At 45.7% G+C, this 27,481-nt stretch overlaps 9 protein-coding genes across 9 annotated transcripts; 5 read left to right on the top strand and 4 right to left on the bottom strand.

Annotated features, from left to right (window-relative positions):
* Window positions 1-2,208: 2,208 nt before the first annotated feature.
* On the bottom strand, window positions 2,209-2,663 carry CCR75_004466 (uncharacterized protein; the record flags this gene model as incomplete). Its single annotated transcript, XM_067962552.1, has 2 exons — window positions 2,209-2,490; window positions 2,541-2,663. 2 exons carry the CDS (start codon window positions 2,661-2,663, stop codon window positions 2,209-2,211), a joined length of 405 nt encoding a protein of 134 aa, XP_067817829.1.
* A 4,252-nt stretch (window positions 2,664-6,915) lies between these two features.
* On the bottom strand, window positions 6,916-9,096 carry CCR75_004467 (uncharacterized protein; the record flags this gene model as incomplete). The annotated part of the gene is made up of 5 exons (XM_067962553.1): window positions 6,916-7,387; window positions 7,458-8,238; window positions 8,318-8,788; window positions 8,857-8,929; window positions 8,996-9,096. The coding sequence occupies 4 exons, from the start codon at window positions 9,094-9,096 to the stop codon at window positions 7,936-7,938; spliced, it is 948 nt and encodes a 315-aa protein (XP_067817679.1). The 3' UTR covers window positions 6,916-7,387; window positions 7,458-7,935.
* On the top strand, window positions 6,929-7,703 carry CCR75_004468 (uncharacterized protein; the record flags this gene model as incomplete). The annotated part of the gene is made up of 2 exons (XM_067962554.1): window positions 6,929-7,387; window positions 7,458-7,703. The coding sequence occupies 2 exons, from the start codon at window positions 6,929-6,931 to the stop codon at window positions 7,701-7,703; spliced, it is 705 nt and encodes a 234-aa protein (XP_067817681.1).
* Window positions 9,097-11,225: 2,129 nt separating the features above from the next.
* Window positions 11,226-13,577, top strand: CCR75_004469 (uncharacterized protein; the record flags this gene model as incomplete). Its single annotated transcript, XM_067962555.1, is given in 9 exon segments — window positions 11,226-11,450; window positions 11,516-11,850; window positions 11,921-11,976; window positions 12,074-12,586; window positions 12,646-12,854; window positions 12,866-12,982; window positions 13,047-13,282; window positions 13,348-13,483; window positions 13,557-13,577. 9 exon segments carry the CDS (start codon window positions 11,313-11,315, stop codon window positions 13,575-13,577), a joined length of 1,761 nt encoding a protein of 586 aa, XP_067817680.1. The 5' UTR covers window positions 11,226-11,312.
* A 37-nt stretch (window positions 13,578-13,614) lies between these two features.
* On the bottom strand, window positions 13,615-16,071 carry CCR75_004470 (uncharacterized protein; the record flags this gene model as incomplete). Its single annotated transcript, XM_067962556.1, has 4 exons — window positions 13,615-13,965; window positions 14,032-14,168; window positions 14,227-14,560; window positions 14,584-16,071. The coding sequence occupies 4 exons, from the start codon at window positions 16,069-16,071 to the stop codon at window positions 13,615-13,617; spliced, it is 2,310 nt and encodes a 769-aa protein (XP_067817781.1).
* Window positions 16,072-16,198: 127 nt separating this feature from the next.
* CCR75_004471 (uncharacterized protein) lies at window positions 16,199-17,335 on the top strand (the record flags this gene model as incomplete). Its single annotated transcript, XM_067962557.1, has 1 exon — window positions 16,199-17,335. The coding sequence occupies one exon, from the start codon at window positions 16,199-16,201 to the stop codon at window positions 17,258-17,260; it is 1,062 nt and encodes a 353-aa protein (XP_067817782.1). The 3' UTR covers window positions 17,261-17,335.
* Window positions 17,336-17,443: 108 nt separating this feature from the next.
* Window positions 17,444-22,738, top strand: CCR75_004472 (uncharacterized protein; the record flags this gene model as incomplete). Its single annotated transcript, XM_067962558.1, has 1 exon — window positions 17,444-22,738. One exon carries the CDS (start codon window positions 17,444-17,446, stop codon window positions 22,736-22,738), a length of 5,295 nt encoding a protein of 1,764 aa, XP_067817779.1.
* Window positions 22,739-23,586: 848 nt separating this feature from the next.
* On the top strand, window positions 23,587-25,044 carry CCR75_004473 (uncharacterized protein; the record flags this gene model as incomplete). Its single annotated transcript, XM_067962559.1, has 1 exon — window positions 23,587-25,044. One exon carries the CDS (start codon window positions 23,587-23,589, stop codon window positions 25,042-25,044), a length of 1,458 nt encoding a protein of 485 aa, XP_067817780.1.
* A 482-nt stretch (window positions 25,045-25,526) lies between these two features.
* On the bottom strand, window positions 25,527-26,102 carry CCR75_004474 (uncharacterized protein; the record flags this gene model as incomplete). Its single annotated transcript, XM_067962560.1, has 1 exon — window positions 25,527-26,102. One exon carries the CDS (start codon window positions 26,100-26,102, stop codon window positions 25,527-25,529), a length of 576 nt encoding a protein of 191 aa, XP_067817777.1.
* Window positions 26,103-27,481: the final 1,379 nt, after the last annotated feature.

Below are 27,481 nucleotides of genomic sequence, written 5' to 3'. Positions count from 1 at the left end.
TTATTGGCTCAGATTTTTTGAGGCCAGGTAAACCTAGGATGACATCAGATTTATCATCCAAATTCAGTACGATGAAATTATCATCGTACTGTAAATCTTTTAACGTGTAGTGAAATTTCACTACGCGTTTCATTACTGTTATCGGTGCTTCTGTCGCTAGACGCACCGTTATCCTCGTTGGAGGGATGTCGCGCTCAACATATTTGAGCCTACGACCCTCTAGCGACTGGCGACGAATACAGTTATTCGACGCTCTACAGTTCACTAGGGCTCTAAGTGACAAATCATTTGTCACTTTTAATTTCGAGGTGATGAGGGATACCTCATCACCACGTGCAGAGACACATAATTATTGTGTATCTGGAGCAACTTCGTCAAGAGATTTGCAAATTCTTTTGAAGTTGCTGGATCAGTAGGGCGTTGCGCCCATACTGACCCCGACCGTTTTTTTTTGGCGGTCCGTCTCGCTGTTGCGATTTCGCAACAACGTCGGATCCGCGACCGTTGCCCTTTTTGGCATTTGGTCCAAAATTACGCTCAGTACTTCTCGGTACTGGGCGTGCGGCACTGCACTCATGAGCGTAGTGTCCTAACATTTAACAGCGATTGCATTTCTGCAATCGCTTGTTGTTCGATAGGCAAGGTTTCTCATTTTCGACATAAGAAAGATTCATAGGTTTTGGACCTCCTAATTCGTGTCGTCTTGGGGGACGATACGATGACGAACTAGCTTGAGCCTGTCTCAAATTTTAGTCCTCCTGTTCCGCTACGGATATTGATTTTTCAAGCGTACCCAGTTCGAAGCGGAACAGGTGGGTCTTTACGGCACCATCTGTAAAACTTTGCCTGAACACCGTAATCAACGTGTGTTCATGAACTGGGTTGTTTGAGATACAACTCGCTAAGAGTCGTATGTGCTAGGCATAAGCGTGAACATCACACTTTCACACTTGCCTTGCTTGAGTTTCAGAAGCTCTGATCGAGCTCAAACTCAGCCCTAGGCTGTTCAAAGCCTGTTTGATCCGGGCTTTAAAGCCTCTAGCAACCCAAAGACATATGGGTCGCGCAAATTAAGGCCTAGTGCCAAGTTTGGCACGACCTGCCAAGCTTGACTGAGCACATGCGACTTGCATTTGCTCGTTGACGATGTGACGAGCCCTTATGGCATCGTCCAACTCGACAGACCATCTTGAGAGGGAGTCTTCTTCGACTCCCCTATACTTAGAGATGTCAATCTTTAAGGTTTCGGGACGACGCGTGTGCATCATCCCAGGTATAGGGGTCTGTACCTGATGTAACCTCGACAGTTCTGCCTGTTGAGAGCCTTGCTGATTAAGGAAGGCTACTTTTTCCTTCACCTCGTCAAGTCCATGATGTATGAACTTGGGGATGGCTGAATGGAGGACATCTCTGTCCAAATCGGACAGCATGGCAAAGATGGCATTGTTCCTACGGTCGAACTCATTCGTTCGACCGCACTCCTTCCTATGTCACTTAGAAAGGAGTAGCTATCACGCGAAACGTGATGCGTGTTTCCATTATCATCTTACATGTTCATGTTAGATGATGGAGCTGTGGTCCTTGGACGGACTACAAAGTGCTACAAGGTGTAACCGGGGACTGCCGACTTGTTCTGCTTCAGTACAAGTCCACTTCGCACTGCCTCAGTGCGAGTGGTACCTCACGTCACTTCACGTACACTAGTACGTGCAGAGGAAGACTCTCTTTAAGACACTTGCTTTAAAAAAGGTTGATTAAAGACTCTTTCTAATATATTTAAGTTCTTCTCTTTCTATCTATTTAATATTAATTAAATTATAAACTAATACAAAACATGTAATAGAAGTCTTATCTGTCTCTCCTTTGCGCACGTCCAGCGCTGACTGGACCGCGGAGAAAGTAGATATAATGGTCTATATCTACCGATGGATAAGCTTTTAGAATATTTCCATGTAAAGTAATATCCATCAAATATTATCTACCTTTTAAATATTATATAAATCTACAACCTTTAATGTGTTAATTTCATGTAACGATACACCCCGTTTCACAAACGAAACGGCAAGGTCGCCCGAGGAGTTCTGCAGGAAGACGAATCGTTCGCCGCGTGATCTACAGTCGTCATTAAAGTTTTTCTCGAGGTCGTGGCCATCAATCAGCGCCTTGGTAGTTGGCTCATGGTTGTAGGGCTAAAGTAAACTGCGGTGGTCAGTTTTCGATTTGATTGACATCGTGGGCTTTCCAGTACAAGCCAACGTGGCCACAGTGCATATCGTGTACGCCGGCAATAAAGTCGTCCATCCGCAATGTCACCAGCTGCTGCGGCAAGACTGGTGGCGCGATGTCCCGCGCATTGTTGTGGTCATCCCGCTCGGCCTGGACGGATGACCAACCATCAACCAGTCGGAAAGCGTATTGCGCGATCTCACGCAAGACACACGATTGATCGCCAGCCAAAAATGCATTGAACAAATCGCGTGCCCACGATCCCTAATGTGTTTCTTTACGCTCCACAACCGAACCCAGTATTTGCCCCTGACCTGGAACTGGGTGTCCAAGAAGTCTGCATACACTTCGCTGGCCTGAATCGTTTCGATATTTATGGACGCTATCCGGTAAATGATCAGGTTCTTGATCTCGTTCATCTGCTGCCAAAGGATCATATCGCGAGATTGAAGAATATAAGCTACTTTTAACAACTATAACGTCATCTTATATGTATCCTCCGAGAGCAATTAAGATGATGCGAGCACTTTTTTACATACTATTCGGTATTGTCGGTACCTTTTCGACAGCAATAGAAAGACCAGTCTATGTTTCTCATCCACTCATCTCAATTCACAGGTCTTCCTTCGGCAAGATAGTAAGCCTGACAGTAAATTAAACATGCGACGAGTGCCGTCATTATTGGGATACTAGTGGGAAGATCTCAGACATGCCCCAAGCGTCGTATAAGACATAGCCTAATAACGAAGCCGCACACGCAGCAAGCAACATGCATCCATGGTCTTGTCGCAGAGTTTTGGCAACGGGTGCACCGCGGTTCACATAACCCACCAGACCGCCGAAGGTGCGGAGACAGGCTTCTTTTCCTGGACCCACTGCTTCAGACGGCGACTCAAATGCACGGAAAAGGCGCGAGCGGGGTGAGGTGCGCACCCGATACACATTAACTTATGCGTCGTCATTCGGTCTAGACAAGCGACAACACTGTTTCGCCACCCGGGACTTGTCATTTCGCCGCAGGTAGTTACTGCTATCACCTTGTTCCACCACGACTCACATGCGTCGTCCAAAAAACGTCTTTATAAGATCTCGGCGGTGCGCCGATAAAAAACGGCACGACAACCAGATGCAGATTGTATAGATACCGCTGACACAATTTCGGGTTCAAAAGTCGAAGAACGGGATCCTGTTGCGCGTCGAACCGTCGCAGGCCAAGGCAAACGACCAAACAGTCGGGTTGCTCAGGAGCGATGTCATCTGCTTAAGGTTGATGCCGACAAGCACAGGCAAGAAGTGACCGACCATGTGGTCGGTCAGACCAGTGAGTTTGGACTTTTCGACGCGTCTCGGTGTTGCTTGATGACGGCTGCCTTCTCGCGGAAATTAGGCCAACCGACTTGTGCTCAAGCGCCAGGTTGAACCGGTACGGAATCTAAATTTCATCAGAACTCCAACATGGAGTACGCACTTTTCGAACGGTCTTCCCACCGTTCGATATAGTGAGCCTGCACCGTCTGCTCCAACGAGCGACGCTTACCGCGCTCGTGATCAAGCCCTCCTCCAAATCATGGAGGAAGTGATCGAGTTTGTCGATCTTCGTCTCTAGATCCGACACACGTTTCGGACCTAATTTTTCTTCCTCCGCCAAAACCATTGGTAGGATTCCCACGGTGGTTAGCGTTTCCTTGTAGAACGTATTTATTATCACCGTGAGGTGAAGGGGCAGCGAACGAGTTATCTTGTTCGCTGGCGCGGTTATCCACCTTCACATGACAGCTGTGAGCCTCGTTCTTAGCCGTTTGTTCATGTTGAGGGCCTCGTACGTCAGTATGACGAGACCCATCCGATGGATCAGAAGGTCCATCGGAAAACACGCGCCCCCGGCGCCTATAAATTGATTGCAAAACGTCAACCGCATCGCGCATCGCGATATCAAAGAGATAATTTTAAAAAGCCATCGCTCATTCTTGCTAGTATAGTGTATTTTATTTCAGAAAATCTTGAATTATTCCTACCATTTATTCATTTTGGATCGCAAAAAATATCCTTGAAAGACAAACAATTCATTTCGCGTCATAACTGTTATCGTGATGCGCGATACATTCGTTACAAGCGACTTTATTGCCTGCGACAGAGACCAATCTCATCGCAAACACCTTTTTCGCCGTCTTCGTCATGCCTTACGCGCCTATTCTCCCATTTTTTACTCTTATTTGTGTTCAATCATTCGTATGAAGCATGGGTCTAGATTGTGGCCTTTTAAAGCAATATTGAAATCAGGAGGTTTCAGACTTCTCCTATTTGGGTGCTTCGAATGAACAATTAGTTATTAGGCAGCCGCTATGGCCATATACATTTATACTACGGCCGCATACAATTAAACTGACCAATCACAGTTCACAAAACCTTTCGAGTATACGAAAGAGACTAGAGCACTTTAAAGTCGGCGTGAAATGTGCTTTGAAATACACTTTCCTGCATCAATATCACTGAGAGCGAGATTTTTTTTCTCGCTTCCAGTGGCAGTGATGCAGGACGTGCGGAATCCAAACCACAGATGTCGTACAGACCCGAAGAACCCTACTTCTAAAGAAATTATCATGAAACGGAATGAGGGCTACATAGCGCGCGCAGAACAGCTTCGAGGAATGCTGGAGAAGAAAAAAATCCGTGGCAGCAGCCGTATATATGGACAAGTAAGATTTATTGGGAATTATTTACAAGATGGCATTATTAAAACTAACTAAATTCTACTTTTCACAGAGGAGGAAAGGAGGATGACGACGAAACGACCGCGGAAACCGCGAAATTGCGCGATTTGCTGGCATGGAAGCTGACTTGAGCTCCTGCATTAAATATTCGTCTTACGATTGTGTGGATGCTTTTGCACAGCCGTAGTAGTCGTATGAAAATCCAAATATCAAGTGGGACGATGTCGCTGGGCTAGATACTGCGAAATATTTCCTCAAAGAAGCAGTAATTTTGCCCGCACCATTCCACAGCTTTTCACAGGAAAGCGACGCCCTTGAAAGGGTATTATGCTGTACGAGGTAGCGGTACGAGCCCTTCCCCAGGGCGAAGAAAGGGAACAGACATCCCCTTTTTCTCGCTTCGTGTTGTCAACACAACACGGACAGGGATCACCCCACGTGAGGCATGGAAGTCCTGCCTCACGTGACAACCGATGCAATTTATTCCTTGCACCGGTCGGAGTTCGTTTCTCAAACTTAACGCGAATCGCGTTAAGACTTTGAAGCCAGGCTTCGCGTCCAATGTCTTTGACATTGCGAATGCGCTCCAGGCTTGCATAAGCAAGACCTTATCTCGCTTATTGTTGCCACTATACCTAGATGCTTGAAAAAAGCATCGAGATAAAAATCTTCCTCAGCGCGAAAGTTCTTCGCGCTGGGATCAAGGCCATGTAGCTTTGTCGCAATAAATACGGGATATTTATTGTGAGGAGTAGTCTTTCCAGACAAGCTATTGATTAGCTGTTCGGGCAAAATCACGGCTTCTTCTCAGGGACAATACGAGACATGTTAGTCTATACGACCCCCTGAATTGTACTCACTAAAGCAAGGGTAAAACAAGAACTTTTATTACGATGGCTTACGCCATCGTCATCACCACACACAAAAATATGTGCGGGTGACGGCACGGGAGACGGTGCTGGCGATGAGAAACATCCTCATCGTCGGAACCGAGCATGCTGAAGCGAATGCTACCAGCATGTCTACTCGAATGAGCCCCCTAATTCGAAGGCTCATAGTCAGCCGCCTGACGATGATCAGGCGACTGTTCTGGTCTCCCCGAGTCGGCCATTTCGTCCGACTCGCCTTCGTAGTCGACCTCCAAAGAGGGGACGCATTCACGTGGTGTATCACCTCGTGGAACCCCAACATTTAGAGTTGCAGGAGAAGAAGACACTACGGCAGACGGAACGTCTGCCGCAAGAGACAATAATGCGTCGCCCGCGGCTGCATGAACCGCAGCCGAAGGCGCCGCACTATTCGCATACCGCATGCACTTATTAGCCATGCGATAGAATTAAAAATGATGAATCTGACCAATCAACATTGTTTTTAATAAATGGTCTTATAGTGACCACTCTATCCAATGACAGTCGGAGTGATTTTCGTTGAAGGACCTTTTTAAAAAGCAAGTGATCTTAAAGAGAGTCTTCCTCTGCACGTACTAGTGTACGTGAAGTGACGTGAGGCACCACTCGCACTGAGGCAGTGCGAAGTGGACTTGTACTGAAGCAGTACAAGTCAGTAGTGCCCCGTTACACGCAGGCCCCTTCAAGACACTCGGCCAATCGCCTCGAGCTAATTTAAATGCCTAATTAGCTCGTCCGTCAGCTCAAACAACGATCCTTGCAGCTTTATGACTATCCGAACGGTCTCGTATACATATGTCGATGACGCGTTGTCTCCCATTTTGATCACTTCCACGTCCTGCCGCAGCGACTGTTAGACCGACTGGGTCAAATTCTTCCAAGTGTTACGTCACAGTATCGATCGATAAACTAAAAAAAAACTTTTCTTTATCATTTCAGCTGAAAATTAAGATCATTTTGACTCCTCTTCCTAAAAATGAATTTATTGCAAAACTACTCAACTGTTTATCATATGTTTCGATTGATAGGCAAACCGCAAAATTACTGCTGATTTACAAGAAGTAGTGCTTAAAATTTATAGTGATGAACCTTGGACAGATGAAGAACGAACCTGCTAACGGTTCGGCGCAGGCCATTCCGTCGCTCAAGCGTACGCTTAGTGGTGGTGCAACTTGTAGCGTGGGACATGGTGGAATTTCTAGTCACCTAGGCGTGGGGATAAACTCCATTCCGTCAGTACTTCACGCGACGCCCAACACGAACCCGCCGCAGATGCTGCGCGCGGTGACATCCTCAGGTGCATACAATCGCCCTTCAGCGAACCAGAACTATCGTGGCGGTAGTAATAGCCTATCAAACACTGGCGGTAACGGAGCTAACAGTAATTTTAGCGCTACTGCTGCCACTCGGAGTGTCTCCCAGTCGTCCACAATGCAGGATTGGAGGATGTATCTTACTATTGAGGAGCGCCAAGCCGTGCGCTCTAAAATACGCGACGCGTATACCAGCCGCTGTGTCAACTATGAAGATTTACTTCAAGTGGTGAGCAGCCCGCAGGTTACTGAACTTATTTGGCATAATGTTGTTGCTGTGGCTGGCTGTTTATCTACAGGCTTGTGCTATTGAGGAGGAGCTATTGCACATTTCAGCACCATCACGTCTTGACTACTTTAAGAGCGGCTTTGAGTTTGAAAACCGCGTAAAGCTGAAAAAAGACCAATTGCAGGGTCAACTGGCGGCATTGGACGCCAAGCGGCGGTCTTCGAGTGCGGGCCAGCAGCAACAGCAACAAGGATCCTCGGGCAGTGGAAACAACGGCAACAAATCAGTAAGCTCGGCAAAGAAGCAGAGAAACTAAAGCGATCGCGTGAGGTGTCATACACTATTCAGCGTTGCCTCTGCTTACTTTCCAGAGGTTTGATGTTTGTGAAGCATTGGGAAAGATATCCAAAAGCTTTCGTGTACATACATAGGTCTGGAGGGGAGGCGACTAGGAAGTTCTTTTAATCAATTACACTTTTGAAATTAGTGCAGCGATTCAAAGAACCTAAGAATGATAAATTGTACCATTATTCGTTCGAAATAAAGTTCTAGTATTTGCGCCAAAAGTAATGCTTTAATACCTGCAAGTGTAGCTGAAACATGTTTCGCTGCTGCAATTCTGGAGCGAACACGTTGAAGTTAGCTGCCTCTAGATCTTTTAAGTAAAGAGATGAGCTGATCAGAGGCAAAAAGGCACTGCGTGCTTCTTTTGGTATATTTTTTCGCAGCGAACGAGCTTGACGAAGATGGTCCATGGCGCAACAGGCAACTTCAAACACTACAGGAGCCAATTTATCACCGTTTGAGGGTTTCTCCGACGCACCTAGTACATCCATAATTGAGAGATCATGCTAGAGGATCACGGTAACAACAATTCAGCACGTTAGTTTTTCACAAAATTGATCGACTAAATTATAAATTAATTTGTACCTTGTCAAGTAAAGCTTGGGGTAGATAAGTTTCTTTTCGCAAGCTATGATATGGTGTTCCACGCAATAATGTCGTCAGTCCGATTGCCACACCAGCATGTTCTGCTACACAGTCTGCCGTTTCATCGCGTACGCCAAGGCATTCCAACGTGAGATACAGTAGCGAAGAGGCCGTCTGTTCAGCGTAAGTCTTTAATTCTTGCATGCTAAGCACCTCTTCACGATTAAGGTCCAGATCGCGAGCATCCAGTAATCTTTCGAACCACCGCCGCGTCAAGTTGTGCTCATGAATGGCTTTGTCCAAGCCACGCAGAAGCGCTGTTGACTGTGTTGGCCGACTATTGCCTTCTTTAACCGAATAATCGTAAAGGTTAAAGATGCGTTCACGCCACCACTGCATGCGAATTCTGCCCATGACCAAGTTGCTGAATGTTGAGTCCTTGATAGTCGCGACTTCGGCGTTCAGTGCGCGCTGTTATCAACGCAATCCACAGTTTTTTTTAGCAGATATTCAATGCAATATATAGAAAAGGACTCTACAATGGAGAAGTATGATGGTCGCGTCTCGACTGGCAGCAGTAAGCCACATAAGTATCCGTCATAATCCAATTTCCTGAAGGAATACAAAGATCAGGTCAGCTTCTTACACGCTAAGCCATAAGGTCAATTTGGATATAACCTCACTAACTCGCGCATCTGCATGCTATCACTAGTGTACTTGCAACGTGCTCCAATGGAGGCATACCGCGAAAGCAGTGCATCTGGGCGTTTTCGAAACATGATCCGAAGAAGATTTCGATACAGTGATATTTTATTAAGTGTCTGTTACCGGTATAACAGTAGTATTGCTAGCCCAACATTTATCTTTTTACTAATTTCTGGAATATTTTTTAATAAACAAAAATTTCTTGTTTAAAGAGTATTTAAAATAAATTTTTACTTTTGTGATTTTTTCTTAAATGAATTCTTTTTCTATTTAAGTAATTTGGTTGAATTCGCTAAATGTGGTCATTTTTTTGTCGATTGCGTGGCGACAGAAAATAAGTTGCACACGACACATTATCAAAACAACGTCAAATCGACACTTTGCGATGGCCTTACGCAAGCGCCGTTCCGACTCCGATAGCGTTTCAAAGCATGCGCATGCTGTAGTGGAAACGCCTCCTCCTGGCATTGGTGGACTTACCAAATTTATGACCCGCGTCATCGTAGGCTTTGCAATGATTGGCGGCTTCATTGCCATTTTATACTGTGGTCACATGTACGTATGGGGGCTTGTGGTCGCACTGCAGACACTCCTATTTCGGGAGCTAGTTAATGTGCGATACCGAGCTGCAGCCGAGAAGAATATTCCATGGTTCCGCTCTGTGCAATGGATGTGGTTTGTCGTGGCACTAATTTACAATTACGGCGACTCGCTCGGCGCCTTTATCGAGAGCAGTAAAATCCGCTTTGTTCCACCCGCTATTGCCCACTATCTGCGGTATCATACGTGGGTTTCTTTTTCTATGTACGCCATGCTCTTTGTCATGTCCGTCTTGAGTCTCAAGAAAGGTGCGTCTTATATCTGCTGGTTGTCGAGTCATGCATATACTTACTTTTTGGTTGAATGTTACATTCCCTCATAATAAATTGACACAAAGGTTACTACAAATACCAGATGGGTACGAATAGTATCGCACCAACTAGATGGCAACTTGAACCTTGATGGGAATATTGTACGACAACTTTGTCCTGCTGCAGGCCAGTACACGTGGACAATTGTGACTCTTGGACTTATCGTCTTCCAAATGAAGTATGTGCTTACGAACATATTCAATGGTATTGTGTGCGATAGTGTGTACGATTGAATTCTACGCAAACTGATGGATTTGTACATATTTAGGCCTATTTTGGTTCCTTTTCCCTGTGTCGCTCGTGATCTGTAATGATTGTTTTGCATTCTTTTGCGGGAAGCTATTCGGACGAAAATTCATCAAGACGCCATTTCTGCGGTTATCTCCAAACAAGACTTGGGAGGGCTTCATTGGTGCATTTATATGCACCGTAATATACGCATTTTTTTCTAGCGCTTTCATCTCAAAGGTAGGTGGTGTTTGATTTTTTATGCCCATGTAACAACGCAATGAGTCAAGACGTGATTGCGCTTCTGCTTTTAGTTTTCATGGTTGACCTGCCCAGTTGAAAGCTTTGAGGTGCAGAAAGTTGCTTAGCTAAATTGTCACTTTGACATGACTAATGCTTCTTTTTTCTTATTGCTCCGTGTTGCAGTTTAAATTGATTGCCGACCCACTTACTTGTGTCCCACGGGACGTTTTCCTCCCGCACTTTTATAATGTGCCGCTTTTCATTGAGCGAATAATTGGCCGAAACGAAATTCAACTCCTTCCGATTCAGGTGTGTATTTTATCAAGCTATTGGTTAGATTCAGTGCACGGTTCTTATTAATATTGATTTACTCTTGTAAAACTAGCTTCACTCGTTTTGGTTCGCAATTTTTGCTTCAGTTGTGTCGCCGTTTGGAGGATTTTATGCGTCGGCGATCAAACGCACCTACCACTTGAAAGATTTCGACTCATTTATTCCAGGCCATGGTGGTGTTATGGACCGAATGGACTGCCAATTAATCACAAACTGCTTCACGACAGTTTATTTTAATACATTTATTTGGTACGCCGTAGACGAAATGCGGAAACTTGGAAGGTATTAATTTATATTCTGTGTGACTATTGTAGTTCGCAGACGCCGTCCGTAGCATTAATTTTGAATCTCGTAGCGCAGTTGACTGACAGCCAGAAGCAAGATGTTTTGCGGGCCATTCAAGAGATGTTGCAAGTTTAAAAGCACTGTACTCACGGTGACGCAGCCACCTGTCATTTAGGTTTAACGAAATGTTGCCATTTTTTTTGCTCTCTTTTGTTCTTTTGTTATAATTTCTTCTTTTATTGGCGTGCTGTAATGATAATGTCCTTTATAAATTGAGTCGATTTCGTATCATGTCAACTCCAAAAGTTTCAGACGACCAGAGCTTTAGCCTACGCGTGCGAAATTTGCCGGCTGTGCTGTCCACGGAGGCAATAACAACGCTTCTAATCCATTACGGTGCAACTCATGTCCGTGTGCTGCAGCGCAGAGTATGTACATTGAAAATACTACAGTATACAATGCTTCAAGTTTCCATGCTTAACCTATTGGGAAGAATTTGACATCAGGCAGCAAGGAACCAGGTGCTGACTTAAATGAAAAATTTCAAAAAGCTGTCGCACAATTTCCAACCGAAGAAGCCCAAGAAAATGCAAAAAGGCGTCTTAATTTGCTCAAATTGGCTGGTCACAGCCTAATCGTGAAAGCGGTTGGTGACAAAGCTGCAACGATGCCGATCCAAATGAATGAAGAGGCGAAAACTACAAAAAGGAATGATACAAGCAGTGTCCAACCACTGTTGCCAAAAGCTGTGCCTCCGCCGCTGCCACCGCTACCAGCTCCTTTGCAAAGCACTTTCTGCGATCCAGCGCCGTTGGCTCCGCACCTAGGGTATGTTGATTCTGCGGAAAAAACGTGCTGTATATATAATTCTAAAGGCTTGCTTTGCGATGCTTGGTAGAATATATTACGCCTCGTCTCCACTTCTCGAATATAAGTATCCGAAGGCTACTGAAAGTATAATTCGCAATATATCTAATGGTCTTTGTTGCAAGAATGTTTTTACGGAATATTGAGATTGTTTGGCTGATACTTTGTTGCTTGCAATTTGTAGCACTGATTGCATTGCCCCGATTTTATACTCAAGTACTTCATCTCATGAACAAGATGAATCTGCCAGCTCCATTTAAGGAAAACGCAATTCCAGGTCGGTTTTCAGAAAAGCAAGACGTAAGCCCTGAAAATTTCAAGTGGAAGCATTTGAAACGCCGACAAATTGATAGTAATCTGGACGCTCAAATTGTTGAAGAAGACGAGATTAATGAACTAGAGTTTCAAAACAAAGCAACAGAAGGCAAACTTCAGTCGGTCGAAAAAAAAATGCAGCCACCAAAAGATTCGTTCTGCCTAAGCAAGGCTACGGGCAGCATTACAGCACTCGAAAAGGCTCGTTGTGAGGGTTTTCATTCACAAAAAGCAAAGCCCTCAAAGCGCCATAAAGGAGGTGTCAAACTTAGTTCGGTTTTTCAGGATGAAATCGACAGTAAAAACCAGAAACTGCATCGACCAACTCGCCCAGGAGTAATATCAGATCAGGAGCTGAGGCAGCATCGAATAGCACCTACAGGTTCGTGTTAATTATTTTAGCAAATCTGCCGTAGAAATTAAAATTTTCTGAATGGTCAGAATTACTGAAGGAGCCATTGATGAGATTTTACGATCGTGGTTTGCCGTCACGTAGCATTTTGATAACGAACGTTGCAGATGGAGTAGATAAAGGTGACCTGCGCACGGTATTCGGCTACGTTTTGCCTCACGATGTTTCGCTGGTGTACGCTCTGCTGATTCTACTTCTCAAAATGCGAGCAACTTTTTTGTCAACTAAACCGTTATTAGTTCTTTGCAGGTCACGCTTTTACCAGATAAAAACTCGGCTATCATAGACTTTCCAGATCAAAGCATGGCTTCGGCAGCAATTGATCAGCTGCATGGCCTTCATCTAGAAGGAAAAACGTTGATTGTAGTACGACGAGATATCTTTTTGCAAACTTTTGCCCATTAATTATGCAATTTTTCATGCAACTTAGAAATTTTATGACGTTAACAAAGAATGTCTGTTTTCAACCGTGACACGATGGACAGTGGAGGAGCTGGCAAGCAGGCGCTTGCTTGATGGAGAAATTGCTTTATTGAAGGCTATAAAGAATTATCAGCGTGGGGATCCAACCAACATGCTTTATGTAAAGAATCTTGCTAAAACGGTAGAGCTAGTTGATCTTTATGCTGTATTTGGCGCTGTATTACCAATTTCACAGGGACTACAGTACGTGCAATCCAACATGTGGTTTCACTGTGGCATCAGTAACTCCTTTCTAAATTTTTATTCAGGACCATGAATATCCGTCACTTCTCTGAAGGCCGAATGAAGTGCCAGGCCTTTGTGACATATCCCACCATCGAGCTCGCGTCAAGCGCCTTACTCCATGTACATGGTGTCGTTTTAAAGGATAAACCGGTGATCGTAGTAAGTTGCCACATACTCTGTGGAACTTGCTTTATTTGGTTAACAACAAACTCTTTGTTAGTGTTATCGTAAGCTCGAGAAGCTTTTAATCTAATTTTTCTCTGAGGAACGCACACCGCTTTGATTGCAACTCAACAAAGCTCGCGCAACTTCGCTTCACTAATGCTGTTGATCAACCACAAATAATTTACAATGATTGGCGACGATATCGAATTTATCTGCAGCTGAGCTGTAAGCTGTTTAGCTTGCTGACGCAAGGCAAGTGGATTTATCTTGTCAGACACGATGATAAGCTTTCGAGAGCTATTCTCAAGCTTTTGCATTTCATCAAAAATCTCATCCAAAAATGCAATCAGCTTTCCACCACCCGTCATTATCAAGGTATTCAGCTCCGATATTGGAGGCATAGGCGAGAGGAAGTCGCCGGTAACATGAAAGCAAAAGCCAGCAAACAGCATCGTGCCTATGTTTGAGTGATCAATCTGTATACAAAAGACAAACATTGCGTTTAGCTCAGGAAGTGTACATAACAATATTAAAAGACCTACATCCGGCATAGCCAACTGAAGAAGCTTTTCTCGAGCTAGCCGTGACCGTTTGACAGCCTCTTTGATCGTTCTTCCTTTCCAATGACCATCCACTTCATACTTAAGCTCACTAACATAGCCACCACAATTTGCACAAGCTATATATCCATAAGCAAATAAAGTAATCTACGACGATAAGCAAATCGTGATGCATACCTTGGAGCCAATAGTCGCTCACAATCCAGCGGCCTCCAACAAGAGCCTTGAGATACTTTAAAGACCTAATTTTTACCCAGCGACCACATTTTGAGTCGTCAGGTAAGTTAAGGTTGCCTCGGTCGTAATCCTGAAGCACCCTTTCAGAACGAGAATCGTCTGGTAACGGGGTACCCTCGTCAGAACCATCCCAGCTTACGCATTTTACGATCAAATGTGTTACATCTTTAGACCAGCTACGGACCACTGTAGCTTTAAGCAATTCAGCCCATTTGAGAATCTGCTGTATTCGATTTTTTTCGAGTCCAGAACAAAGAAACACCATCCCTGCATGCTTTCAATTTGCATCATACTCACTTTAGTCTTGATATGTTTCGTTTCTATAAACTGGCGACACGAGTTACCTTTGGAAGCCGATGAATTCGATGAAGTCATTCTTTCGAAAAATTGCCGACGCTGACGTTTTCTAACAGCGCGGCTCGGTGTCGAGTCTGAAACTAAATCCTCTGTAGGTCTCTGAATAAACGAGCCGGGCACTCGATTATCTGAATTAGACCCAATCACAAATTTAACTCCATAGAAACCGTCTGCATAAACTTTTGTAATACGCGCTGCTCCACCACGTCGATTAATGCCGATCCACTGTCGCTCAATCACGTCTACTAGATCTCCAACCTCGAAGGCCTCGATTTGTTTTGTAGGTTCTGCTTGGTTGTCAATTCGCGATTTAAAATCTGCTTTTCCACGAGGTGTGACTACTTTATTAACTGCTAAATGCTGTTTTGTATTTACTTCCGGCTCATGCACCTTATTTGTAGCCGCATTGTCTCTAGTCTTCGCGAATTGTCTTCTCTTGCGCGCTGTTGGTGAATTTTGATTGCAATTCACTGCTTTCACTTGAATCTCACTCGCTCTATCATTCGCTGCGGCTTCAATCAAACTCAATTGCCGCCTTTTTTTAGTTAATAATTTAGTCTCAACCGCATTATCTGCTGTTGTCCGCTGCCGTCGTGGTGATGCCTCTTGCTGCTCATTTTCGACTTCGTCAAGTTGTGTTTCAGCCACGACGACATCAGCATCTGCATCCAGCTTCCGCGACGACTCGAGCTTGTTTAAATCTGCTTTTTGGGATATGAAACCGTTCTTCGAAGCATTTATATCTGATGCAATTCCATCTATTGAAGACCGCCGTCTTCTTTTGGAAAAGGTTTGGTGACCCCGATCTGCTGCTTTGAAGTGACTTTCATCTAATGCTGTGGATGTGTTGTTGTTTCTTGCAGCAGCCACTCCAATGTTAGACCGCCTTCTCGATGACGTCAACTTCCTCTTTTGTGCATCCTTCGGCACGGAAACATCAAAAATTGTGGAAGACATCCGCACGGCTGTAAGCTGCGAGTCAGTTCCATTAGCTAGTGACTGCTTCCTCAGTGACTTCATATCTGAAAGCACATGCTTTTCCTCTGTCTTCTCCAGAACAGTTTTAAGCAGTTTGGTTTCTCCAGATGGCTGCTTCGAATCCTTGTTTGACTGTTTCTCAACCTTTATAGGCACTTGATGATCGACAGCCGCTAAAAACGAAACTGGAGCGGCGCATAAAATTTCGGTAGCTCGTAAAAGCTCTTGGACCGTTGTGTCATAGCGGAGACATCGCTTACTGGTCGGCATCTTGCAAATGGGGCATTGTACCTTGACTTCCAGCGCCCGATGGATGCATTCCTCGCAAAAACAGTGGTTGCAAGGCAACGAGACGGGGTTTTCATACGAGCATAGGCAGATAGAGCACTGTAGCTGCGCAGTGAAATTTTCTACGGCACGCTCGAGCCTCTTGAGTGTCCATTGCGCCATCCCTGGGCGCAAAAAGGTCAAATTGTACAGGTCGCATGAAGGGTGCACTTAATTACCACTCAAAAAGTTTTGCTTAAAATAGTGTTACTACCCCCAGACGTGTTGCAGCTTAAAGAATTGAACACTGATGTCGCTGGATGAATCGTCCGTATTGATCGACCGTGCGCTCGTAACAATGTGCCAGAATCTGCCCGAGTCACTGGGTCTATACAACACAGCAAAGGACCAGCTCTCTTTAGCAGCGATCCGCACCGTGCCACTTTTGGAACAAGTGGGCCCAGACTCTCGCAAATTGGCATTGATCCGTGACTGGATGCGCGCTTACGAGCCAGCGGAAGACCAGCCAATTACGTCAGAAATTTGTATGGAATCGCTTAAGGAGACTGCGCGCAGTGAGCGAAAGGAGCGCGAACGACAGCTGCAAGAGGAGAAACATGCATTGCTGACCAGCGCTGAGAGTGATGAAAGGCAGAAAAAGAGGCAGCGGAAGAAAGAGAAAACGACAAAACAGAGAAAACGAGTGCATAACAAAGAAAAGCAAAAGCCGAACACGAAGGAAAAAACTGTCGATAAGTTGAGCAAGCCACCGATTACTGGCTTAAAACGTCACATGCAGCTGGGTAGCGACGACGACGTGCTGTCGATTGAGGAGTCGTCTTGTAGCTCTAGCGATGAATCTTCGCTTGAGTCTACATCATCCCGTGATTCAGTCGAAAGTAGATCGAAGAAACCAAAGAACGTGACGGGCAATGTGCCGCCAAAGGAAGTTGTCTTGTCCTCTGACGAGGACGAAGAGCCTAACGACATGTTCGACACCGACGATCCAGACGTATATGAAGTGGAAAAGATTATTCGCAAGAAGACTGGCGAGAGCTATGGCGATCCAGACTTGTATGAAGTGAAATGGGAAGGATATGAGGAAACGACGTGGGAGCCTGCGAGCAATATCTCAAAAGACCTTATTGATGAGTTTGAGGGCCAGCCGGTGCGTGAAGACGTGTACGTTGTGGAAGAAATTCTTGACCGCCGTAGCAAGCGTGACCCTACTACGAGACTTAAGACGCATCAGTATAAGGTCAAGTGGGTTGGCTACGAAGATGTCACTTGGGAACCCGCCGACAATTTACCGCACAACCTGCGTCGGAAGTTTGACCAGAAGTACGAAAGCCGGAAGCGCCGACGGGGTTGATTAATCAATTGATTACACAATCTTAGATTAAATAAAGTATGTAGCGGTAATTAAAAAAAGTTGGCTATGTCTCCCTCTACAAGAATCAGCCTTATTATCTTCTCATTGCAAGAGCTTTCCGTGAAAGAGAAAGTCTCCTTAGCGCTCGTCTACAGAGCCCCTTTGATCCCTTCATACTTCGTCATGAGCGGTGTGGAGAGTCTTTTGCTTGAGAGCGACGAGGAGGACTTAGGGGAGTTGGATCTTTCTACCATCACGCTAGAAGAGATTCTTCGTGAAGAGGAGCTAGCCAATAATAGCGTTGAGGACACAGATGGCTCCACTCAGGACAAAGACGATCTCTTCTTCTCGCCCGCCATTTTCACACTTAACATTGAGCCAGGTCCGGGCATGGATGTGGCCCCGATACATAAAGTCGCGCCTTCTGTGACAACTAAGACGGAATCTCAATTTCGCACGCCGTTGCAGATCGCTGAGGCAAGAGAACAGCAACTCTTGAGCTGTGTTGGGGTGGAACTCATTTCTCCCTTGCAAGTTAAGCGGCGACTTCGTGCCTACGCCCGCTTGAAAGCGCTTAAGTCTCGACGAGAAGGACTTGTCGCCATGAAGAAGAATCCAAGAAAAAAGATACTTGCCGAAGGAGTTGCTGCACCCGAAAAGAAATCTAGAGGAGTGGTCAAAGTTGAACCTATGGAAGCCATTAGCCGACAATTGAGAAAAAATATTGAGTTTAAAGAGTACGGCCCCGGTTCCCCTACGGTGGTGGCTATTCACTCGAAATTTATTGCCATTGGAACATCAAAGGGATTAGTCATTATCTTTGATCACTTTCAAAACATTCGGCAAGTGCTGGGTAATACAAACGACACGGACGGAGATGGACCTGTGACCGCTGTGGACGTGTCGCCTGGTAGTGATTTTCTGGTGTGTGGATATCAAAGTGGACGGATTGTGCTCTGGGATATGATCAAGGGTACATCCTTAAAAGCCGTGTCCGATGCACATGAGAATCCGGTCGTAAGCCTTCGATTTTTAAAGGATCAGAAGCCTATGCTGGTCTCAGTGGACACGAATGGGCTTGTAAATAAGCTAAATTTCTCGAAAATGATGGGAATGGTGTATGTAGTAGATGTGGATCCCCTGTACGATGGATCAGCGGGTCGAATTATGTCGATTTCTGTCCTTCCACAGTCTGCTGGGAATGCTAAGATTTCCTACCTTACGGATCAGTACTGTCTTGCTGCGCTTAGCACCGAAACAGTGACGTTTATCGTTGCCATTGAGCCTGAAGTGCGTGTAATCTACCGCTGGGCTCGACCAGATGACATTGCCCCGGATGACCCTGTGCTCCCATCGTTGGCGTTTGCATGGATATCTTTTCCTGGAAGCTCTAGAGCACTTGCCCCAGTACTGGCACGTGGTTGGGGAAATCGTGTGCAGTTTCTGGAAGTTGTTTTTCCTGGTGGAAAGAATTACTCGCTAGCTCGTCATGGATTTCCGACCTTTGATGAACACGATCAAATTGAATCTTCTAGCGCAGTGATGGCAACTCAATGGCTCGGGGATCAAGTTGTGGTATACCTGAATTCGCATGATGAAATTTGTGTGTACGATGTGATGTCTCGTCAGGAGCTTGAAATTGTGGATGTTTCATCGCTTGAGCTCGTGTTTGCTTCGTATCGTGGAAAAAATGCCCGAAGTTTTTCGAATAGTTTCCGCGGATGTTACAACATTTTGTATCTTTTAGGATTGAAGGAGTTACAGACCGCTCGTGTGTTACCATGGACGCAGCGAATTGATTTGCTAGTGGATGATGGCGAGTGGCTTGAAGCTCTTGCACTCGCTCTGGATCACTATGAAGGACTTAAGATGGCTGCAGCTGATCGTGCAGCGAGAGATCGATTTCCGCCTGTCTTTTTTCGTGACAAGCAGAACGACCAGTGTCTTGTGGATATTTTGCACATGTGCCAGACTAATCAGCGTACAGGTGAAAAAGAAGATGTCTTTCGTCATGAAGAGAGTGCTGAAGAAGTGCGTTGGGTATGTGGTGAGGTGCCTTACCCTCCTGATATTGCAAAAAAGCTCGAAGAAACGCTTCAAAAGGCGCGCAGCGGCGAAAGGACCAAGAATTTTGTACCGATCAGCGTGGCTGAGCGCGTAGCCGATCTTCTTATTGAGTATGTGCGTCTCGCCATTGCCAATGCACCAGGTTCCACAGCTGCTGCCGGCGGTGAGCTGAGTCTTAACAAAATTGGGATGAAGCTAGACTTGGCCAAAAGCCACTATCAGATGCTGGCAGGTGTTTGTATCGAGTACTGTGCACTAATCGGCCGGACTGATCTTTTATTTGGTGAAATTTATACACGCTTTAAGGACGCAAACAAGCTTAGTGTGTTAGTAGAGCTACTGGAGCCGTACATTCTTTCCGAAAAGCTGCGTAGCTTGTCCCCAGCGGCGATGGAAGAATTTGTCCGTCATTTTAGCGCACAAGGTAAAATCGCACAAGTGGAACAGTGCCTGCTCCATTTAAATGTGGCAGAGCTAGACTTGGATACAATTTTGAAACTTTGTCATGATCACGAGCTCTATTCAGCTCTCATCTACATTTATAATGAAGGCATGGACGACTTTACAACGCCGATTGATGTGCTACTAGAGGCTTGTTTAGACGCGATGGCATCGAAATCTAAGCCAGCGATCAACTCGATTACTCGTGCGGCATCTGGAAACCGCGTGAGCAATTTAGCCTCAGCATTTGGCCCTGCAGCTCGTGCAACCAGCTCCACAAGTACAATCGCCAAGCCTGTCGCATTGAGTGCACGGGAAAAAGCGGAAGAGACGGCACTAAGTGGTCCGCGGCGTCGTCGTTTGTTTGGTTACAAATTGCTCCTGTACATTTCGTACGCGTTAAGCGGCCGCACTTTCCCGAAGCATGAACAGATCTCTTTACTGAAGCTGGGGAAGGTGCGCTCACAGGTCTGCTACCATCTGTTCGAAAAGACTGTGTCGGGGTCATCCAATCCAAGGCCATATCCGCGGCTCGAGACACTAATTGGTCTTGACGCGCGCGCGCTATTTAATATAATGGGACGAATGTTTGACACACCAAGTGTTGAATTTGAAGGCGAGGGAAAAGATTGCTCCGAACGCCCAACAAGCAGATACGACTCGGCTCGCAATGCTGAGATGACCAAATGCCCTAGTCGATTATCGATTGTTTTGTCCCTTGCAGAAGTCATTTTTGATCCCAACAGCCCATTCAGTTCGGTGGAACATGCTCACTTCTTCATGTTTGAAGCTCGTCTGCTAAGCGGGGGATCTATAGAACCACAGGAGTACGCAGATGCACGTGCTGCGGCAATTGGCGAGGCTGGATCCGCTGACGGAGCGTCCATGATGGATTCGCTCATGAACTTTCTTGCTCTTGGTCCCGCGTCGCTCCTTTCAGTTGGCTCGTCAGCTGTGTCAGCCGAAACTTCACAAGAAGAAGGATTTGACAAGGCTGGTCGTGAGGTGATGCTGGTGCGACTATTAACGAAGCTAAATAAGGCGACGTACAATCACGAAGCTTTGCTAGCCAGTGTTATCCGAGAGAAGATGAATCGCGCTGCGGTATTGCTATACAAGGACAAAGGTGACTTTACTGAGGCGATTGCGTCCTATCTGGCCGATGAAGATCATGAATTCCAGATGAATGCATTTAGCTATATTCGTATGGAGACTGACAAGGCCGTCGATGGAGACGATATGGAGCCGCGAGACAGCAATGGCACGGAGCCTATTCGTCGTCGTCGAAAGGTGATTGAAGAGGCTGTGCTTAACCACGCTTCAGCGCTCATGAAGACTAATGGCTACGCATTTGTGACATTAATTTTGGGTCAATTTCCGAACTTGAACAACAAGATTATCCAAAAGTTCCTGTCCATGGGTAAAGGAGGTGCTGAGCTTGAATTTTTGTACCTGAAGCAGGTGCTTATGGCTTCCTCATCAACGAGTGGTAGTAGTGCAAGCGATGAAGCTGATGTGGTGAAAGATCTGCTGGAGCGCTCGAAGCTGCGCATTGCAGACGATCCTGCTGTTCAAGAGCGGTTTGTCCGTCTTCTCTGCGAATTTGAACCTGCTAGTGTATTTCCATACCTGGAATCCCATGACAGTTACAAGGTTGATGCGTGTTTGCGTCTCTGCAAGGAGTTTGCCATCACAGACGCCGAGGCATATCTGCTCGAGCGCACAGGTGACGTCACTGGTGCCCTTACACTAATTTTACAAAGCCTTGAGCAGAAATTAAAGATTCTCAAGCCAGCTTTGCGGGGCTACAATGTCGCTTCCGTAACTTCATCTTCGAGCGGTGCATCGGATATGCTGATGAGCGCCACAGCTGGAGCTAGTAGTAGCAGTGGGGTTGCTGCAAGACATCAATTGTCGGATCGCATTATTGACAGCGTACAAGAGGGCCAGGATGCCATGAAGACGCTTGAGGTGGCATTGACCATGTGTCAGCGAAACTCGTTGCGAAATCGGGACGAACAGGCAGAAAAGCTTTGGTTCACGCTGTTGGACAAGCTACTGCGTATCCAAAATTCCGTCAAACGCAGTCTAAACACGAAGACCCCATCGCGTAATGCTCCGGTCAATCGAAATCATAGCGGCAGTGCTATGACTGCATTCCAAGTGGCACTTAATGAGATGATTCGCTTTATTCTGGAGCGCATGGCGTCGTCTGTGTCGCTCAAGTCAATTTTATTTAAGATCACGAACGAGCATGGTCGTGGTGCCTTTGGGGACTTTCGACCAACCATCTTTGGTATGTTGGATACGTACAATTATGAGCAAAACATCTATCAAACAGCAAATGCGCTTATAGGCGTGGATTTATTTGATCAAATTACGACGCTAAAGCGAGCCAAATCTCGCTGTTACGCTCCACCTTCGAATGTGTGTGGCTACTGCCACGTGGCGCTGTCCAAGCCACCTTTTGGAATGGGCCAATCTGGAGCTCCAGGTACAGAGAAATGGCTCTTGCATACGTCTATGGTTCTTGTCATGCCCGGTCAAATGTTCCACGAGTCGTGTGGTAAGGCGTGGCAGCAGGGTGTAGACATTAAGACGCCAGCTTCTCGCGAAAATCCTCCAGCAAAGGTCTCGCGAAGCCAGAGCTCTGGGAGCAACATGACTGCCGAAACTGTTGCTGAAGACGAGGCCGGAAGCCGTTTGCAGCGCAAGCAACCAAGCACAAGACGGTATTTGGCGCGGTTGAAGATTCAGCGTCGTGCGTCGCGACGACAAGTGTCGCCTCATGTTGTACTTGAGAGTCTAATACGTGAAGATAATGGTCGAAACAAGTACCTTAAGAGCTCGCGCGCAGTCTTCTCGCTATGCCCAGACCCAGAGGTGGCTGCCAGTAAGGTCAAAAAGAGGCTAGGAACGCGCAAGCCTGGCTCGTTGCCAGTGGCTCCTATCCAAAAAGGCAGCATATAAAGCGATTTGAGGTTGACGAGAATGTGTTCATATACCGATGTGCGTCATAGGAATATTTGAAGAATGAAATTGTTCAACTGATAAGTGTTTTTAAATCGTTTGCATTATTAAAGAGTTGCCTGATCTTTATTTGTAGCTCTATGTTAGATTTGCCATGCCCAAAAGCGAGAAAACAAGTTTAACCTCGTTGGTGATGGATTCATCCACAGATATCGTCAAATTAGTATTCGATTGGCGATGAAGTATGAGGTGGTCGTTTGTTAATTAGTATACCTGAAGTTCTAGTGGGTCGTAGTCACTGAAAAGCTTGGTTTGACGGGGTATCCGCCTATAGAATAGTAATAGCGCATCAGCATATAGACAGTAACGAGCTATAAATTGAAATGCGCAGTAAATGCTTGTACCTGTATTTGAAAAGTCCAAGCGGCGAAATGAACATTTCGTGTCGTGTCGATACGATGAATTGCGATATCGATGAAAATACATCGGCATTTATCATTGCTTCGATCAGCTAGTTTTTAATAATAAATAATATCTCGGGATATTCCAATAGAATACATTTAGTTTTACAAAGAAAACGATACGTAATTATGGCATTTATATTCTGGGATTTTAGACGCACCCGCGCTATATTCTGTAGCATGTGTGTGATGCGAGTGGCGCTGCGATAGGAGGAACATCGCCTCAAAAGCTGAAATCCGGTTTCTAAATAGCAAAGCTCAGGAGTTGAGCCAAAGCGGTATATATAAATTTAGTGGCAGCAGCATCCGATTAAAAGTTAATGTCACGGGTACATTTTAAGGTACCAAAAAATGTTGATTGGCAGACAACATTCAATCGGCTCTACCATGAACCAGCAGAAGAAACGTCCGAATACCGAGCCATCGGGCGATTTAAAGCGTCGCACAGCAAAACAGCGCAATGAAGATTCGGATTTGATATTCGAAGATCCATTTGGAGATGATATGGAGGATGAGGAGATGATTGATAGTGAAGGAGATGATGAAGTTGTGGACGGTGCTGCCGCAAATACCGATCATGACATAGACATGGATGGTGACGAAACTAGTGGCAGTAAAGCAAAAAAAGTGTTTATGCCTGGTGTCGATAAGTTGGAAGACGATGAGGTGCTTGATTACGATAGCAGTGCCTACGACATGTACTATGCAATGACAGCTGAGTGGCCTGCATTAAGCATTGATGTCGTGCGTGATAAGCTTGGAATGGTACGCTCGCGATTCCCCCTGACTGTCTATATGGTCGCAGGCACGCAGGCTACTCAATCTGATGACAACCAGATAACGGTTATGAAGATGTCGGAGCTATACAAGACGAAGCATAGTGAAGCTTCGGACTCCGAAGACGAGGACAGTGACGATGACACGGAAGGTGAACCAGTGCTTGAAACACGATCGATTTCACACCCTAGTGCCGTAAACCGCATCCGGTGCATGCCGCAGTCCTCGAACATTGTGGCCACCTGGTCTGATCGCAAAAAAGTGCACATTTGGGACATATCAAAGCAGCTCGATTCGCTAGATGGCAAGGGTGGCGCAATCTTGCCGGCTAAACAGTCGCCTGTATACACTTTTTCTGGGCACGCTGATGAGGGCTTTGCAATGGACTGGTCGTCGGTGCAGACGGGTCGGCTAGTAACGGGTGACTGCAGCAAGTTTATCTACGTCTGGTCGAATTCAGAGGGGGCATTTAATGTTGACAAGGTGCCTTTTACGGGCCACAAGAGCTCAGTAGAAGATTTACAGTGGAGCCCCACGGAGGCGTCAGTGTTCGCATCTTGTTCTTCGGACCAAACCGTTCGTATTTGGGATATTCGACGAAAAGCTGGCAGCATGCTTGACGTTGCTGCCCATGATGATGAAGTGAATGTTATTTCCTGGAACCGCAATGTTGCCTATTTGCTTGCGTCGGGGTCAGACGACGGCTCATTCAAGATCTGGGACTTGCGTAATTTCAAGGCTGATCATCCGGTCGCGCACTTTCGATACCACACGGCACCAGTTACGTCCATTGAGTGGCATCCAACGGATGAGTCCGTTCTCGCTGTGTCCGGTGCCGACAACCAAATTTCGGTCTGGGATATGTCCGTCGAAGAAGATGCCGAGGCGGCTAAACCTGTTCAAAGTGTGGATGGCGAAACAAAGCTTGACCTGCCGCCGCAGCTTCTATTCATCCACCAGGGCCAGACTGATATTAAGGAATTACATTTTCATCCGCAGTGTCCAGGTGTGCTCATTAGCACTGCCGGTGATGGCTTCAACGTTTTCAAGCCCGCTAATATTTCGTAAATAATTAACACCTACTGGTTACTTAGTCATTGTCAACAGCACAATTGAATGTCAGCGTGATGCTTGTATATTTCTTGGTCGACACTCTTATATCCTTGTTTGGCCACGAATATGGCGGTAGGACAAATTGAGACATCATGGTCTAGATTTTTGCGCGCCGTGGGAGCACTCGCGTCATGTGTCAACTGATGGTAATTGCTCGGGTATCGTTTACAAAAAGTCGGTTGGCGTGTTTCGGGGCAAAGGATTCTGCCATGTTGATGCTTGTATTGTATATAACTTTCATTTCCGGACTGCTTCGGCACAATTGTTACATTTTAAGAGGCGATCGTCAATATAAATCGTCGAATGCGGTGTGCGAGAAAACAGCAAGACAATTATTGTATATATACTGAGCTGTAGTTTAATTGCACATGAACGGCTACGCGACTGTTGCACCAATACGATTTTGTGAATAAGTGCCGATAAACAAGCTGTTGTTCTTAAAGCGCATCAATAGGACACGTGGCCTTGTCCGCGTTGTTTCGAACGTAATTCTCTTCGACATCAGTGCAATCAAAATTAGAATTAAATCCACAACGGGATTCCGATGCCAGCAACGGTCTATCATCTTCGGACTTGGTGTTCGTTTGAGATTCGCTCAGCCGCAGGCCAAAGCGCTGTCGAAAGCGAAGCAGCTTCACTTCGACAGACTCACTATAAGTAACCATTTGATTCCGCCTTACGTCCCTGAAGCACTCTACCCAATGATCCACATATACCGCAATGACAACTAGCGCAAGATACGCCGACAAATGTATAAGAATTTCGGTGGAGATTGACATTTGGTTTTCCATAGGGTCATCCATCTTCAGCGTGACGTGTTTTCTTCGTAAAGGCTCTGTGTCATCTGCTGATTTCGTTTCTGAAACCCTCTCTTGAAAGGAAGGCCCGGCACACTTACAGGAGGACGTCATGCCATTAACCAAGCATTCTGTGAAGTATGGACAGCAGCACGGCTGCGTTTCTGCAGGAGCATGAAGATCTCCACAAAATACACCGGACGATAAGTCGTTCATAGCGACAGAGCAGTTGCCGCTGTCTCGACAGAGTACGCAACCTGCAGTAATGCTACCGACGCTTGTATGAGTGCGTAACGATATAGGTGAAGCCTTGCTTGGCCCCTGTAGCTGATAAGCAGGTACACATATAGCGAAAAAAAGAAATGCGAAGGCTACACAGACGACTGTCAAAGTCGCTGTATGCTGCAGCCTTGTCATTGCGAATTGCAGCACCAGCTAGGGCTTAATGGAGCCAGTTTTTACCGGTTATCCGGAGGACCCATTTCGTGTGTGGTGATTATTTTACAAAGCATATAGTTTACGAATATCGTGGCAACAACAGATATAGAGACTCAAGGCTTCACTCTAATAATGAATGATCAGCATCAACAACAAAGAAGTAAAGTTCACTACTAATTAACGTTACACTGATTACATTTATTACAATGTGCCTCGAAACTTCACGTACACCAAATATAAATAAAAAAGCTATGCTTACTATTTTGTCGTCTTCTTAATTATATATTTAAAAATAGAAAATGCTAAATATTATTTAACTAAGGAAGTACTACTAAATGACCAAAATTTTTGTATACTATATTCAAAGCTTAAAACATCTGCGATATCGTGACAAGGGTACGATTCAAAGAAAATATGCGGAGAAGCGATGTAAGATTATTCTGAGTGAGGTTTAGAAGCTTTTGCAAAATTTCAGACACTCTAATCAGCTTTCTTTTCGCCGCTCAAACCAGCAACATTTGTGTAACTTGTACAGGGGCTCACCACCAGTTCCGCGATTTTCTCTTGGCCCACCCGACCAACAACCATCCCGACCCCTCCCCAATGACTCTGAAATCGCGCAGCAAAAAGGCGCGCGCACGTTCAATGTACTATATAAAGTAATTTCCTCCAAATATTATCTACCTTTTTGATAATATTAATTAACAACCTTTTAGTGTTAATTTCATGTAACGATACACCCCGTTACATCACCCCTCCCTTAAACGACAATCACTCTAAATGTCATTAGGTGGAGTGGTCGCTAAATGACCACTTAATTTTTAAAATGTTTTTGATTGGTCAGATCCATCATTTTAAATTCCATCGCATGAAGGAACAATTCATGCGGGGTGAAGATAGCGCTGAACCTTCGGCTGCGGTTCGTGCAGCCGCGGGTGACGCATTGTTATCTCTTGCGGTAGACGTTCCGTCTACCGTAGTGTCTTCCACTCGCACAACACTTGGTGTTGCGAGTGCACGTGGTGATTCACCACGTGAGTACGACCCCTCTTTAGAGGTCGATTATGAGTGCGAGTCGGACGAAATGGCCGACTCGGGGAGGATGGAACAGTCGCCTGATACCCGTCAGGCGGCTGATTATGAGCCTTCGAATGAGA

Source organism: Bremia lactucae, linkage group LG11 (genome assembly GCF_004359215.1).
Source record: "Bremia lactucae strain SF5 linkage group LG11, whole genome shotgun sequence".
Taxonomy (NCBI): Eukaryota; Oomycota; class Peronosporomycetes; order Peronosporales; family Peronosporaceae; genus Bremia; species Bremia lactucae.
Note: the sequence above shows the minus strand (reverse complement) of the source record. Positions and strands in the feature narration are given on the sequence as shown.